Genomic DNA, 17,717 nt, shown 5'->3' with positions numbered 1-17,717 from the left:
ATTTTGTCTCTAGTGTCTTTGGACAGCTCTTTGGTCTTGGCCATGTTAGTAGTTGGATTCTTACTGATTGAATGGGGTGGACAGGTGTCTTTATGCAGCTAACGACCTCAAACAGGTGCATCTAATTTAGGATAATAAATGGAATTGAGGTGGACATTTTAAAGGCAGACTAACAGGTCTTTGAGGGTCAGAATTCTAGCTGATAGACAGGTGTTCAAATACTATTATTTGCAGCTGTATCATACAAATAAATAGTTTAAAAAAATCATACATTGTGATTTCTGGATTTTTTTTTAAATATTATGTCTCTCACAGTGGACATGCACCTACGATGACAATTTCAGACCCCTCCATGATTTCTAAGTGGGAGAACTTGCAAAATAGCAGGGTGTTCAAATACTTATTTTCCTCACTGTATATATATATATATATATATATATATATATATATATGGGGATGAATAGGAGGCCATGATGGACAGGGGCCAGAGGGCAAAATTGCTGAGGACTGAATTGCTTATTTGTGGGAGAACTTTTCCTTTAAAGGCACAGTATGTAAGTTTCGCCGCTAGATGTTGCTTATTCAAAAGGCGTAGCTTGATGATGTCTTGATTTTGCGGAATTTGGTGGTTTTCACCTCTACAGCCGGTGGAAAAGAATCAGACGGGCTGAAATCATGTTCATAGATGAGCTAATGTATTAAAGTATGTATTAACGTTACTGTAGTATGAAGCAGGGTGGGGCAGAAGGAGGCCACTGGAGTGATTGCTAATGAGAGACGAGCGCAAAGATTATTATTGTTATTATTATTATTGTGTACATTAGAGGTCTTCACGGAGGACCCGAGACTCAAGGACCCGAGGCCCGACCCGGGACCTGTACGGGTTCGGGTCTATATTTTAAATGGTCAGCCGGTTCCAGGTCGGGTCCCAATCTATTACTTCGGGTCTCGGATCTGTTGTCCGTTGTCTGTAATACCCGAGTCGATCGGTCACCCGGCTGTGATCAGAGTCATTCAGCACAATTAGAATGAGAAAAGACTCAGCTCAGAGATGATTTTAAATAAGTAATGCTACAGTCCTCGGCCATGGCTCTGAACAAGCAGTCGTTATTACATTTCAAAGGGGCAAACAGTAGTTGTTATCTTGACTCCAGATACAACAAAATGCAAAACTGCAGAAGTTGCATTTGTCATCCGTCACCGTGACAGCAGGTGGACTTTTGACGCTGGAATAATGAGTGGATTAGGCATGCTCGGCAAGAGAGGAATAACATGGATGGAACTTTCCTGGCAAGGAGGATTGTATGCATCACAGACAGGTACAAAGGAGAAGACTGCTAACTAGAGGCAAGACAAAGAGTTGGGTAGGTAAGACAATTTTTTGCGACTTATTTATTGACAATTTGCTGTGGAATATGATCGGGTCCAGTCGGGTCTGCGTCTGCATGGACCCAGCTTTCAAAAAATAGACGGGTCCGCGTCGGTTCCGGGTAGTACATTTATTGCTTTTCTCTGTTCTGCTTGGGTACGGGTCCAACTTTTCAAATAATAGACCGGTCCGGGTCGGTTCCGTGTAGCACATTTACGGGTCTCTTCGGGTTCGGGTACAAACTTTTGGACCCGTGAAGACCTCTAGTGTACATAAATATAAAAATGCCTACATGTCATAATGGTTAGCCATTGCATGTATCAGAATTAGCCTACCTATTTGCAGTAATGATGAGCAAGCAGGCGTCATTGGACGAGCAGATTTCCTTGCTAGCTAGAGAAGTTCAGCTTGCAAATTCCACCATGTGAGCGCAACTGAGCATGGTGTGAGCGCAACTGGCTTTTAAAGGGAATGGGAGATGAGACTCTGATTGGTTTATTGCACGTTACGCCCAAAACACACCCATGACTCATTAAGAGACTAGGTACAACCCTTTAGATCATGCGGCGGTCGCGCCGACCATTTTTCCCGTCGTTACACTAGCAAAAGTGGATTCGGACACACCCTAAGTGCACTTGTGCCGTGCGCTTTAGACCATGCGCTTATATCGTTAAAATAGGGTGAATATAAAAGGAACAACTTAATTATTTAGAGTTTAAAAAACAGCACAGGATATGTTTAGAACTGCATACTAATTGAGCACTCATTATGTCTGCAGTATGCAGTACGCACACTGTGCACAGTATGTTCACTTTCATTATGCACGAAAAATCTCAAGTGATCAACTACATTTGGTAAAATTCACAGGATACAACAGAAGAAACTGTGATAATGTGTCCCATTATGCAACGCACTACAAAAATAGTATACAGTATATACTGTGCAGTACACAAACATTCCATTTCAAACATTCCACACACACACACACACACGCACAGAGAGGACAGAAACAGGCTCTCCAATTTCCTGCCTGTCGGATCACATTGAGCAGACAAGAAACAAGCAACAAGTCTGACATCCTGAAAGCGTTTGCAAACCCTCATACACACACACTGTTTCTCCATCTGTCCATGTCTTTTCATACTCTCACCATATCTTCTCTGTTCTATTCTGTGTGTGTGTGTGTGTGTGTGTGTGTGTGTGTGTGTGTGTGTGTGTGTGTGTGTGTGTGTGTGTGTGTGTGTGTGTGTGTGTGTGTAAGGCTCTTTTAAGAGAGAATAAGAGTGTGTGGGTGATTTTAGACGAGCAGGTTAGAGAAACAGAAATGAAAGAAATGTGTGCGTCTTTTCTCCACTGCAATCATTTCTCAGCCAAGAAAACCTTCTAAATGCACCAGTGTGTGTGTGTGTGTGTATGTGTGTGTCTGGTAGTTAATTGAAGCGGGGGTGTCATACAGTGGCCGGGTTCTTATTTAAAGCTGGTCGCCGTCGGCAACTGCATCCGCCTCCTGCTGCCCATCAATCAAACGTGTCCCCGTCTCAGACTACATCCATCTCTCCTGTTTCCCTCCTTTATCTGTAAACTCTCACTTTGTAGAAAGAATAACTACAATCTCTTAAAGGGACAGTTCAGCCAAAAATGATCATTCTGCAATTATTCACCCTTGTTTTATTCCAAACATGTGTGACTTCTTTATGTTGTGTAACATAACAGGAGCAATTGTAAGACTGTGCTGGTTGCTCTTCTTCATGCAATTATACTGAATAAAGAGTGAAGCAAAAGCTTCATAACAGTAGTCCATAAGACTCATAAATTATTCCATTATATTTAATGATATGATATGAGATGTTATCCATTGGGACCAGATCATTGAGTCAGTAAGAACCAGATCAGTCCAATTCATAAAAGAATCATTTTCAAGATCAGAATTGTGTACCAAAATTAACCAGTTCATTGAAAAGATCCAACTCAAAATTGGACATCTATACTTTTAATGGACGCTATTGAACAGTTAAACTTCACATGTGACTTCATGGAATGAAGTTGTATGGAATAGTTTTAGAGTGATTTTGCAGCCTTTTTTGAGGCTTCAATTTCTCTGTTCATTGTAATTGCATAAGAAACATGGCTTCATTTTTTTCCCCTTGTGTTTCACAGAATTCGGTCATAAAGGGTTGGAGCAACAAGGGTGTGTCAATGCAGTGCTGTTATTGTTAACTAAAAATATCACTTAAATCATTGTTGTTCATTTAAACAAAGCTGAAATAAAGCTGAATAAAATATATAATAATAATAATTAATAATAATAATAATAATTAAATAAATAAATAAATAAAATGTAATTAATTATTGAAAATAAATCAAAATAAATAATTTTGTTATATATATATATATATATATATATATATATATATATATATATATATATATATATATATATATATATATATATATATATATATATATATATACACACAAATATATATATACACACACACACACACACACACACACACACATATATACATACACACACACACACACACACACACACACACACACACACACACACACACACACACACACACACACACACACACACACACACACACACACACACACACACACACACACACACACACACACACACACACACACACACACACACACACACACACACACACACACACACACACACACACACACGTTGCCTGCCTTGGAAACTAATTGAAATAAGTTCTAAAAGTACTAAAGCTGAATTAAATAAAGGGAAAAAATGGAAATTGAAAAGAAAACTATTTAAAAATATGAATACATATTTCAATAGTAAATAAATAATAAAATAGTAAAAGAACGGTGTGACAGAACTTTTATTTTTGGATGAACTATCGCTTTTAATCATTTAAATCATTCCTCAGTCTCAGTCTCTCACACACACTCTGTGTTTGGTATTGACTGTATTCGATCACAGATTGTCCTGTACAAACAACAGGAGCAGATCTGATAATGTCTGTATGGATGGGACACCTAAAATCAATCATCTTCTCGAACTCAGTTATGCCTGTGACTACAGTGACGGAAACCTGAAGTAAATAAAGACATCAGCTCTGTTCCACAGCCTATTGGCAACTTAAAGGGATAGATCACTCTAACCTTTTACTGACCCTACTGTTCTAATGCAAAATCTCTAATCTTGATTTCTCACAACTTGTGTTTTTTTTTCTGGGAGAGATGGAGTGACCTGTGGCGCTAATAGAGTTTCAAGAACATGCAGTCGAGCACAGAAGACCAACGGCCAAGGTCAAGAGTTCTGTTAAATAAATAATACATTCAATTTTCAAGTTTGTTTTTCCACCGAACCCCATCATATGCCATCAGAACACTTGGAATCTACAGCACGTGTAACATCGGACCATTCTGTGATACTTTTGTGTCTTTTTTTAAAACTTGATGCTGGTCGCTATTCACCGTCTTCATATGGGAAGACTCAAGCGAGACATTTATTTTGTCATCTAAAAAATAAAGAAGGGCATACAGCAACAACACCAGGGCGAGTAAACAATGACTTTATTTTTATTTTAGGGGGAACTATTTAAAGGGGACCCATTATGCCCTTTTTACGAGATGTAAAATTAGTCTCTGATGTCCCTAGAGTGTGTATGTGAAGTTTTAGCTCAAAATACCGCACAGATAATTTTTATAGCATGTTAAAACTTTTGGGGGGTGAGAAAAAATGCGCCGATGCTGTGTGTGTCCCTTTAAATGCAAATGAGCTGCTTCTCCCAACCCCTTTTCAAGAAGAGGGTGGAGCTTCAAGAGCTCATTTATCAGACATTCTGTTCAAATTATTATATTTTTTAAATAGACTAAAGCAGTCTTAAGCTGTCCGATCCTCTAATTTGCATGGTATTTTGTTTAGCTTTTGTTAGTCTCTTTTTTCAGAATCGTTTTTTCAGAATCTTAATTTTACACAGAAAAATCGTGATTACAGAATTTATCCAGAATTGTGCAGCTCTACAATATAATGGTCACACAACATGCATTATCTTTCTGAATGTGTTTACCTGAATAGTCGGCGAGACAGCCATTTTGACATCATTTTGTGTGTGTTTGGCAGTTAAAGAGCAATAAGCCATGAAAAAGAAGTCATTTTGGTACTTTATTAGAGCACCCCTTATATAGATCAGTGGTGCGAAACCTGCGAATGAGACGAATGAGTGACACCGCCTCGGGTGTGTGTCAAACTGTCAATCCGCCGTCTGAGAGAAGGGAGAGTGAAAACGAGCAGTAGTATCGTATTGGAATAGTTTCAGATATTTCAGTATCGATACATATCGAAATATCGACATTTTTAACAACACTAGACATCTAGGGAACTTACTAGGTTTTAAAACAGAGCTTTTATATCATGTGTGTCCAACTCAGGCTTTTTTCTTCCCTTCTCTCATCAGTCTAAACTCTTGACAGGTGTTTTTCTTGCTCCACAGCCACACAATAACTTCGCTTTCTGCCATTTTTCACAACCTGAGAGAAGTTGACAGCTCTAGCATCAGTGATTGACAGCCAAATAACCCCCGAGGCTCACGCTTATATATGTATGTCAGCGATGTGACAGACAACCACTCGTCAACCACGGTCACAGTAATCCAGCACACATCGACTGAATTCGATCAAAATTCATTTGTGACTTCTGCAGTTTTCAGACAGGGTCAAAGGTCACTGTAGGGGTTAGTGTGGGGTGATGTGCATTCATACCTGGACATGTAGTCGTTTCGCACCAGTAGCAGGTGCTGGAGCAGCGACAGGAACAGAGATTCAGCTTTAGAATCCTTCACTGTGTTCATCAAGATCTGGAAGACTTCAGTCACATCGGTGAACACACAGAGTTAAAGAACAACAACTGACACACTCCGCAAACACTCCGTCATGATGCGCATCCTTCCGTCCTTACTCCACATAACACCTGAAAATACACCCGCTCAGTGTGCTTGTTATTGTTAACTAAACTATTCAAAACTATGTTATTTTTAAGTGATTTTTTTTTTTATTTGATGATAAAAAAATAACTTCAACTTATTTTCAGGTAGTTGGCCAGCCAAAATTTCCCATTTTTGTTTAGTTTAAGTTGACGTACTAAAATGATTATATGAATACTATATATAAAATATTATATACTATGTAAATTACTATATATATAAAATAATAAAGACAAAAGTGTATAAAACTAACAAAATTGGAAATGTACTGTAATTTGTAGTAATAAATTGATGATGTACTTTTGTCTATTTTTTTAAATAAATAAATAAATAAATATATATATTCATTCACATAGTATATATTATTTTATATATAGTAATTCACATAGTATATATTATTTTATATATAGTATTCATATAATCCATTTGGTCTGTTAACTTTAAACACATTTTTAAATTTTACTGTAATTTGTAGTAAAGTTGACATACTAAAATTACTTTATGAAATAAAACTAACACTGAATTACACAAAACGAACTAAAATGAAATTAAAATATTTTTTTTAATAATTATTTAAAAAAAGTTTAAAATAAATTACTACAAATTAAACAAAAATTTCAAAAAACATTTAAATATAAAAACTAATATTAATAATATTAGTAATATTAATAAAACTATAATAGTGTATATATATATATATATATATATATATATATATATATATATATATATATATATATATATACTAAAATAACATAAATAGTAGGCAATATTTCACTCAGCTCTAACTGTGATAATTTCTAAGATTACATAATAATGCAACTTTCTCAAATAAATGTTAAATAAACAATAATATCTCAAATGAACAGTGTATTTTTCCTTGCTGTTTATCTTGTGAATGAGTGATTAGGCTGGTTGTGAGACTAGACGTTCTGATGCCACCTGGTGGACAAAACCTGAAACGATTTGTCATATCCAGCACGTTTGTATATATATTTTAGTTATAGCCTACTTATGTTAATTGAGGCGTCTTGCACCAAATAAGTCATAAATTAGTTTTTCATGATAATTTTCACTGTGTCTCTGACTCTTAAATGAGACATTTAAACAAGAAAAATGCTTTTTTATTTTACTACTGTGCTTTCTAAATGTAAACGACCCAAAGTTATGGATGGGAAATATCTTCACATAGGAAATTAGAAAAAAAAATATATATATAAATAAATAAATTCAAAAAGACAATCCTGTATTATGTGATATGACCTTCTATGGAGTGTAAAATAAAGGACCATCTCAGCTTGTAACTAGTTATTCTGCACTTTTGAGACACCTGGCGGTCAACTTGGGAACTACAATCAAAATGTGTTTAAACCTACAAAGCCAGCATTAAACCCAAAGCTTTTCAAAAGTCACATCAGCAGTGAAGGATATTCCATCTCAATGCGGACGTCTTCCAACCGGGAGCGAAGATCTTCAGAGTCTTCATCAGCCTGCTCTTCAAACACCTGCAACTGAACCTTGAGCTCCTCGTTTTCTATCGACCTCACTTCCTACACACACACATAGATGGAGAATTTAAATGAAATTTGTTTGATTTACAGTAGTGTGACTTTCCCAGAAACAAACAGTAATTGCACATGTGCAGAAAAGAGCTGAGACAATCAAAACAAGTTGTTAATCTGATTCATTCTGCAAAGATTTACTGATTCCACTGAGCCATCACTCCTGCACAGTCATTTTATGACTTCCCTTTTGCAACAACAAACATTATAAAGTAAAATTAAATACAAAGGGCCAGATTTAATAACCGCTTGCACCAGCACAAACCCTCTTTTGGCGCTGAAAAGGCATGGACAGGGTTATTATTGCATATGTATTTGAAGGAGTTTCCCTTTCAGGCGCAAAATTCATAGGATGAGAGTATTTAAATGAATCATGGGAGGTGATTTACTAAGGTTTGCACTCGTCAATTTACTGGTGTTTGCGGCATTATTTACCACCCAAAAAAAGCACATCTTAAACCAGACGCTAACTGGTAGATTGTGTTGGTCATTATGGAAATGATCCGGCTGCATCTGTGTTCATTAATTTGCGTGTCTTCAGTTGATCACATTGGCGCATTTATGGAATTCCGCCCTGTTTAGTAAATCTGGCCCTTATTTTTGTAACTACTAGAAAATTAGCCCATGATTTACTCCCCCTCAAGCCATCCTAGGTGTATGTAACATTCTCCTTTCAGACGAATAAAATCAGAGTTGTATTAAAAAAGTCCTACCTAACCCAAGCTTTATAATGGCAGTGAATGGTTGTGTCGTTTTTGAAGTGCATCTATCCATCATATAACTGCTCCACACGGCTCTGGGGGGTTAATAAAGGCCTTCTGAAGCGAAGTGGCACGTTTGTCTAAGAAAAATATCCATATTTAAAACTTTATAGACTAAAATAACTAACTTTTGGCGGAAAGTTGTACGCAATTCGACTTATGGCAAAAGAGTAACCCCTGACGGGATGTACAGGAGCATCGCAAGCTTTGACGCCTCTCGCGGATCGGGCTGGGCAACAAACTCAAGCCCCTCTTCTCTTATATCGAAATAAAATATCTACCCCGTAAATCGATGCGTATGGCTGTCTGCCAAAAGTTAGTTAGTTTAGTCAATAAAGTTTAAAATATGGATATTTTTCTTACACAAATGCGTCACAGAAGGCCTTTATTAACCTGGAGCCGTGTGGAGCAGTTATATGATGGATAGATGCACTTTTATGGACTTCAAAAACGAGGCAACAATTAACATTTTTAATATAACTCCGATTGTATTCGTCTGAAAGAAGAATGTCATATTCACCTAAGATGACTTGAGGGTGAGTAAATCATGGGCTAATTTTCATTTTAAGTAAATTACAGAATTCTATCAGGCTCATCATATATAGAAGCTCTTAGGGATTCCATTATGGGATGATTTTAGTTTTAATTATCTGTTTTAATCGAATTATTAACTAAACAGAAATCACCCATTAGGCATGAAAGTATTATGCCATCATTTAAGACATTTCTCCTTATCGAGAACCCTAGTTCTATATAGAACCTATAGTCCTGAACTGCATTAGTATTTGCAGTGCTGTTTCTCTGGTGTCTGTAACTGACACCCTAAGTGTGTGTTCTGACCTTCAGCATGTCTTTGAGTCCCAGTCTCATGAGCTCTGATCTCAGATGGATCCTGAAGTCCAGCTCCTCCACACGACTGATGAGAGCGTTGATCAGCTGCATACAGCCCGCCTGCGCACACACACACACACACACGCATAAATGACTGGGCTTTTGAGAGAGCGATTGATTCAACATCATTAGGGCAGGTGAGAGGAATGTATCAGCAGCTTGTGTTTGACCTTGAGAGTGATGGAGTTTTTATGCATGCCGGACAGCAGCGGCTGGAACCTCTCGATCTCCTGCTCTTCGGCCTGTTCAGTGATGCACTCCAGAACACGCTCGTGACTGAAACACACACAGTCCATCATCTTACACTTGTTCAAATAAGTTTCAGTGGATCGTTTGAGGTGCGTCCATCTCAGCCGTAGCTCTTAAATCTCATTTGAAGTTGTTCATAAACATGAAATGATTGGTTATGTTTGGTGACCAATAATGGTATTTCACACTCGATTGCAAGTCAGAATGATCAGAAGATAATTAGTTAAAGAGGTCATATGATGCGATTTCTGTTTTTCTTTTCTCTTTAGTGTGCTATGTACCTGTTTGTGCATGTATAAGATCTTCAGAGTAACAAAGCTCAAACCCAAAGAGATATTCTGTGTCATGCTGCGTTCACACTGAACGCAAATTGAGCATCTGGAGCGAGTGATTTCCATGTTAAGTCAATATAAAGACGCGTTGACGTGCGTCTAGAGGTCCTGCGGTGCGGTAGACGTGTTTAGCATGATGCCTTGGAGGCGATTTTCCTTCGTTCGCACGAAAGAGGCGAATTGAGCGTCTTGCGTGAGTGATTTTGTTTGGTGCTTTTTGTGCATTCACGCGTTTGAAGCGAATTCACGCCTGACGCCCAAGTTGAAAATCTGAATTTTGGCATCTGTTCGCGCCGCGTTAACCAATCAGAAGCCTGCTTGCTGCTGTCACGTGGTGAAGTGACGTGATAAACGGGGCTAGGCCCGCCCAGAGTCACTCATTCAACATGGAGGAACGTCTGATATTGGCAGTGAGCAGTCATACGGAGGTATATGGGCACGGGACAGGCGGAAGCACCGCTGAAAGCGGCCGTCATCCAGGCACAGCTCCTGGAGCAAGTGGTGAAACTCAGTAAAATGGGTACGCCTCCGGAGGACCCAAGTATGGCGACGATGAGCCCTATGCCGCTGTTCTGCTCCCCAGAGCAAATACAGAGCGGTGACTCTCTCTGTGAATGCTCGATCAACATCAGCCATCTTGCAAACAGTCAAGCACCTAGCACTTGCCCCTCCCACAAGAAGCTAATTTCGCCTCGAACGTGCGTCTATTTCGCTTCAAACACTCGCTTTGGACTCAAAATGTTCAAGCGAGACGCGAATTTGACGCTCAATTCGCATTTGGTGTGAACGCAGCATAAAAGTTAAAGCTCAGCCACACCTTCCTAAAACGCTTCGTTCAAACACACCCCCACATCTCTACGTCAGTAGCCTATGTGGGGGTAGTGTTTCATAACACTGTTAACATGTGACTACTCATACGCGAGCGAGTTTTGAGCAGTATAGAGTAGCGCTTGTTTGTCGTTTCTAGGATGACTAATGCAAACTTCCCAATCTGATACGTTCTGGTCCAGTCGCGCTGGCAAAGTTGATCGATCAGCTTGGTCATCTGCATCATCCGGATCAGATTCGGGCTCGAATTGATAAGGTAGGACCGACATTATCATCTGTAAATATTGCTTTGGGAGCTGATGTTCCAAATATGGTAAGAAGAGTGACATTTTCGTCACATGCTTAAGGTATTCGGGCCAATCACAATGCACTGGATCGCTGGCCAATCAGAGCACACCAGGCTTTTCAGAACGATGAGCTTTGTAAAAATCGACGTGTTTCAGAAAGGAGGGGCATAGAGGAGCAATAATAATGTATTGTATGTGTAAAATAATGACTTTTTTAACCTAAAACCACGTAAATACATTGCATCAAACCAAATACAATATACAAATACAAAATAATGTTCTTTTTAGAACCATCATATGACCCCTTTAAATAATGACTTACTGGTGTGTAATTGGGTTTGTTCTTCACTTTAAGACAGCTTTTTATTGTTTATATTCAGTATATATATTAATGTTTTGAATGAGATTTTATTTTTATATGCTTTTGACATTTCGTATTTCCATATAGCTTTATTTTTTATTTCAGATTTATTCATATTTAATACCTAAACTTATTTCAATTAGTTGCCATGTTTTTAAGTTTAAGTTTTTCTTTCTAATATTTATGTTCTCTCTTTATTTTAAATACTGAAACATTTTTTATTAGTTTTATGGCCAAGTATGAAAGTATGAAATATAGTGCAACCGACACAATTTTATTGTCAAACCGACTATTTTTTCATCCTTTCATCCCAATCAGAAGTTCAGACATTGTCTAACATTTTTTGTTAAAAGCGAAAATAGCAGTTGAACCCATTATTATCATTAACTAAAACCATAATTAAAAGTCCATTACTCAAAATAAACATCAACTGAAATAAACTAAATTAAAATGAGAAATGTTAACTTGGCAACAAGCTGAAATTAGAAGTTTTTGTATATTTTATTTTAAGTTGAAGCACTAACATAACTAAAACAAAAGCCTAATAAAAACTATACAGACATAAAAAAAGGCAAAATTATTAAAACTGTAAAAATAAAATACAAACAGAAAATATAAAAATAAAATCTAATTCAAAGTATTAAAAATATATAAATAATACTAAAATAACACTGATCAGAACAAAATAAGTGTTAGTAGATATTTTAAATAAACTCGTTTTATTTATTAAATATTTGTGTAAATATTAGTGTTGTCAAATCAATTAATCACATCTAACAATTTTGTAAGTGTGTGTGTTTGACACCACTAGTAAATACATGTCTTATATTGCTATAATCTCCGTAATTTATAATGAAGTGATCAGGGATGGAAATTAACTTTTTTGTCCACCGGCCACTGAGGCTGGTGGATTTCAAAATCTACCAGCCACTCAATGTTTAGTAATTATTATGATTAGTAATTAATACTACAAGCTGTACAATACTTAAGCAGTTTATTTAATCTCAAGTCTCAATGAAATACTGACATTTTCTCTTTCTCTCTTATACACACACAAACCATGAACTGAGATACATTTCATTAAATGAGTAGGGCAGATTAATGGATGTGGCATTTGGATGATTCGTGGTCTTTTATGGCTTCCAGTTTTAGGTTTTTAGTCCCAACAATGAAACTATTAGTTTTGGCATCTTCTGAAGCGTGTTGACGACATACTAGGGTTGCCACCTTCAGTGTGGCAAAATAAGGGACACCCATTCACGACAATATAAAATTTTATATTATTTTACATTTGATTATTTAATTTATTTCTAAAAAAACTCTTTAGTAGCCTATTTGGTGCACTTTAAAGGGATAGTTGACCCAAAACTAAAACATTCTGTCATCATTTACTCTCCCTCATGATGTTTTAAACCTGTATGAGTTTCTATGTTCTGCTGAACACAAAAGAAGATATTTTGCAGAAAGTTTGTACCCAGGCTGCTTTGGGGGTACCATTGACTTCCACAGTAATCTTCCTGTGTGTTCAACATAACAAAGATATGTTTACATGTTTGGAACAACTTGAGGGTGAGTATTTTCATTTTTGGGTGAACTGTCCCTTTAAGCAGTCATTCTGAACCAGTAATCACTTTTTTGACAATTCTGAAATTCAAAAATGTTTATTTTTTATTAATTTACTTAAATTATGACTATATTATTATGTAATTACTTGTCCCATTTTTATCTAAATATTCTTTTAATAAATGTCAAACTTTATATGGCAGGATTATTTATTATGTATGATTAAAATTATACATTAATAATAACATTAATTAGGCTATAATCTATGAATTAACCTGTCTAACATATATATAATAATTCTGTCTGCCAAGCTCTGATTATGTATGGAATATTAAATAAATATATTATCCATTTAAAAAAACAATAGGCCTATACCTTTAGAAGCACGGATGTGTGTGTCACCGCTGCTGCTTTAAATCAGTCAATCTGAGCAACTGAAAATGCTTCTCATAAAGTGTGCAGTTCGCCTGAGGTTCATCACGAGTTACTGGACAGACCCATTGATATCTTTTTTTCTATTCAGCTCTATATCTGGAGATCATCTTGCGTTCAAACGGTGGACGCGGCGCGAGCTCGATATGTTTTTAAAAAACCGAGCAAGTTTACAGCTCATGTTCTCGAGACTCCGTCGCTATGGCAACAAAGCCGCTAAAACGCAACCACGCGGAAATTAACTTCTCTACTACTTATTGGGAATTTGATTTGTAACGTCACATTTTATTGAAGGTGTGCCTCCTCTGAAAGTGTCCGCCGTCCAGGTGAAACAGTAGGCTATGCTATGTATGTACCCGCCACGGTGGCCGGTAGGTGAAGCGAGTTTACCCGCAACAACACAAAATCACCTGCATTTGGCTGATGGCGGTTGCTAATTTCCATCCCTGGAAGTGATAAGTAGTGACAATAATAATGTATTTTGTCTGTGTTCCATCCCATAGTGATCATAAAGGACTGTTACTATGGTAACCTCCTCAGGTCAACATAATTTATGTTCTTGGGCGTCTATTTGGCACCAGGCAAAACTGCACTTGATGAGCTTGTGTGCTTGCTATAAAAATGCTGTCTGGAAAATGGATTTACTTTAGACCCATCAACACAGCTTCACACACTCACGTGTTGCCTGGATGCTCCAGGATACAGATGGCAGACAGCAGTTTGACAACATCTACCATCATGTGCGGGACCTTCGGATTGATTGATCGGACGAGGAGAGGGATTCCCTCGGGTGACGTCAGCATGGCTTTAAGACCGTGCTGAAAGAGAAAGAGACGTTAATAACAGTTTCCATATGCGTCTGTATTCAATATGAGCTCGGTTCTTCCGCTCACCTTGTTGTTCATGAACGCTTTGAGACATCGAATGATCTCATGTTGACATTTAACACCAATCCCAGCATTCCTGCGAAACACAGAGTGAATGAGACAAATCACATCTTCATATGCAAATGATTTCAAAATACACAGAGCACATGAATAGTTCTGATCCTGGACACTGATTGGTCAATACAGCATTCCAACTAAAATACATTAACCATATATTAATTTAAAAAAATATATAAAGTGTATAACAAAACTCTTTAGACGTGACTACATTTACACTGGTATCTGGTACCTTATTTATAATTTTTTCTTGTAAATATAAATTAACTGCAACTGCAACTCCTTAAATCCTATCAGCATGTGCAAAAGAAAATAATATAACAAAAACAGATGAATCCTGCACAACGCTATAGCTTGTATTTCTTATTTTAATGCAACGTTTCGGTCATGAGACCTTCATCAGGAATTGTTATTTTTTAAATGTAGCTTTTATATTTTTCTCCTAGAATGTTTGCTTAATATTTGCTTTAAAAACAAAATAATAGCAACATTATTACAGCTCTAAACGTAAAATAAATATTCAGTAGTCAAAATTTTCCTCAATGCAGAATAAGTCTTATATAGGACAAATCTTGAAAATGAATATTGTGTTAATGTCATACTGGGGTTCTTCTCTCTCATCTTGAAGTTTCTTGAGGAACGCCAGAAGCAAAGCCAAACCCTCGGCTCCAAACGTCTGGACCCAACTGAGGAAAAAAAAAAACACACACAGCGATCAGCTGAAATCACACACAAAGAAATGGTTCATTGTATGAGTGTGTGTGTACCTGACAGGGTTGTTGTTCAATGACACCCGCAGTGACTCCAGGCAGCTCAGTAACTGTGCGTCTCTCAGATCGGTCTTCAGTTCCTGGATGTAAATCAGTGCCGACTTTGAGCTCTCCTTCTGACTCCTGCCCTAAAACACACAGAACGTAGAATAAGTTTACAGTATGAACAGGTGCAGTGCTGGTCTCACACACCTGTAATGACGGTCTAAAGCCTCATGCTCACATTAAAGCTTTACATGCTGTGCATTAGCGCAACTTTTTTTGTCAGTATTTGCTCTTGAAGGTCTTTGCATAGTCCAAAATGTTTGTATGCTTTTATTTTGTTGCATATTTGTCTTCCGGTGGCACTGAATTGTCAAAACACCTCTCAAAATGCTTGCTACGGATGCGAAAAACAGAGAAAATCCAACCCGATCGGAATTTCCCAGAGGACGTATTTATTTTTTAATGCGCGGAAAATGTGCAAGGACCTTAAAGGCTGATTTAAACTTCTGCGTCGGACCTGCGCCGCAGCCTCTATGCTGTGGGCAGAGTGAGCATGTGTAACCCTGAGGGAGGAGTTCGGACAGACCAAATCACAGCGCTTTCCAACTATTTGTTAATGGTGAGAAATTTGCTATTTTACTCAAGGAACCGGGGCGTGTGAGGGAGTTGCCTGTCAATTGCATCATATCTGCGTTACCCTCGGTTTCCGGTTTTATTCTGCAGAAACGCTTTTTTTTTGACTGCCCTGTGCAACAAGTGTCATAGCAGCCACCGAGCGAACGCAAAGAGTAACGTCATAACATCATCATCAACATATGATAAACAGAGCTGCGTTACCTCATACTCATGACCGGAAAAGCGGAAGTGGCGCCGGCGACTGTGGCATAGTGGCATAATAAAAGTCCCGCAGCTCACGTAAATATTTTATTTTTGGATTTTATGTTTGTGCACATGAAGTGGGGGTGGCATGGCATCAGTTTAGCTTCAAATAAACATAAAATACAATTATTTTAGTGCTCCTTGGAATATTTTTCATCATCCATTTCATAAAATTGTATTACAGATTAATAAACTGTAAAAGTATTTAATTCACAAGTGTCATGCTTGTGCTTTGACATCATTACTGCTTTATTTATTTAGAAAATGAAGTAACTTCTATTTATTTGTGTATTCTACTTTTCATTTTATTACTATAACAACAGCGCCCCCACTAAATAGGCTAAATATAACATTCTACCGGGCAGGCACTAGGACCTGGAGGAGCTTCAGCTGCTGTGGAGGCTGCTGCACGCGCTAGAGAGTGGGGAGATGCGATTGGGCTTGTTTTGGGCTAGTTTTGTTGTGAAAACCTGGCAATCCTGCGTTGATTCACAAATTCAAGGCAGCATTTAAAAACTGTCAATATAAATCACCATACATGCAATGTATTTGCTTGTTTTCACTTGAAGAATGACCACACAGCTGGCATGATCTTATCGCTATAGCAGCCCTTGCACACGTGAGCTATTGCAGGCTCATATCAACACCTTATCATATCGGCAAGGCATATCTGCTTTTTTTTTTTTTATATCCGATTCCGATGTAGTGCCGATAATATCGTGCATCCCTAGTGTGTTGCGTTCATCTTATTAATAATCGCTACAGCAGCCTCGTTCCGCTCCCACAACACTCGGTCCTGCTCTGCTTCATACTACAGTAACATTAATAATCACATCCATGAACACGATTTCTGCCCAAGTCCTATCCCGATTCTTTCCCACCGGCTGTGAGGTGAAAACCACATGTCCCAAGATTCTGCCCTCAAACTTGGCGTCACCAAACTACGCCTTTGTTTTGAATACACAACCTCTAGCGGACTGAAGTTACATAGTGCACCTTTAAGTATCTGAGAATTTAAAAAAAATGTCAGTGTATTGCAGCTGTTCCATAAGCGCCACCTTCCGGTAGAGAGTGAATTTGCATGTTTTTAGTTTTTTTTTGGGGGGGGGGGGTCCTCAGAGTTTCATATATGTATGGAGCATAGACTGTAAAAAGATATGGACGTCGTGTCGTCACCAGTGTTGGGGAAAGTTACTTTGAAAAGTAATACATTACAATATTGCGTTACTCCCTTAAAAAGTAACTAATTGAGTTACTTAGTTACTTTTTAAGAAAAGTAATGCGTTACGTTACTTCTGCGTTACTTTTGTGTTACTTTTTCTCACCTGGGCTGGGCTTGCTTTTTTGTTTTGTTTTTTAATAGCAAAAAAAAATCCTTTTTTGTGCAAATGTAAAGACCTCTTCATACCAAAATTGAAATAATAAGCCTCAGGCTGAGATAAAAATGCAAATTTACGCATGAACCGTACTGCCGTGCTGTACTGCCATTCTGGATAATGGAAGAATAGGACGCAGGAGAAAAACATTT

General features: G+C 37.7%; 1 protein-coding gene across 2 annotated transcripts in view; it reads right to left on the bottom strand.

Moving 5' to 3' along the window:
- Nucleotides 1-17,717, bottom strand: part of diaph1 (diaphanous related formin 1) — a 177,614-nt gene that overhangs the window by 110,880 nt on the left and 49,017 nt on the right. For both annotated transcript variants that reach the window (XM_079839559.1, XM_079839560.1), the window contains 8 exons: nt 15,323-15,453; nt 15,158-15,241; nt 14,505-14,574; nt 14,290-14,429; nt 9,730-9,835; nt 9,509-9,619; nt 7,777-7,895; nt 6,125-6,241 (listed from right to left, as the gene is read on the bottom strand). In XM_079839559.1, coding sequence (XP_079695685.1) covers nt 6,125-6,241; nt 7,777-7,895; nt 9,509-9,619; nt 9,730-9,835; nt 14,290-14,429; nt 14,505-14,574; nt 15,158-15,241; nt 15,323-15,453 — 878 coding nt within the window. The remainder of the gene's footprint in view (nt 1-6,124; nt 6,242-7,776; nt 7,896-9,508; nt 9,620-9,729; nt 9,836-14,289; nt 14,430-14,504; nt 14,575-15,157; nt 15,242-15,322; nt 15,454-17,717) is intronic.

This window comes from Gobio gobio, assembly GCF_949357685.1.
Source record: "Gobio gobio genome assembly, chromosome: 16".
NCBI lineage: Eukaryota > Metazoa > Chordata > Actinopteri > Cypriniformes > Gobionidae > Gobio > Gobio gobio.
The sequence above is the reverse complement of the archived record's forward strand: the minus strand, read 5'-3'. Positions and strand labels throughout refer to the sequence as shown.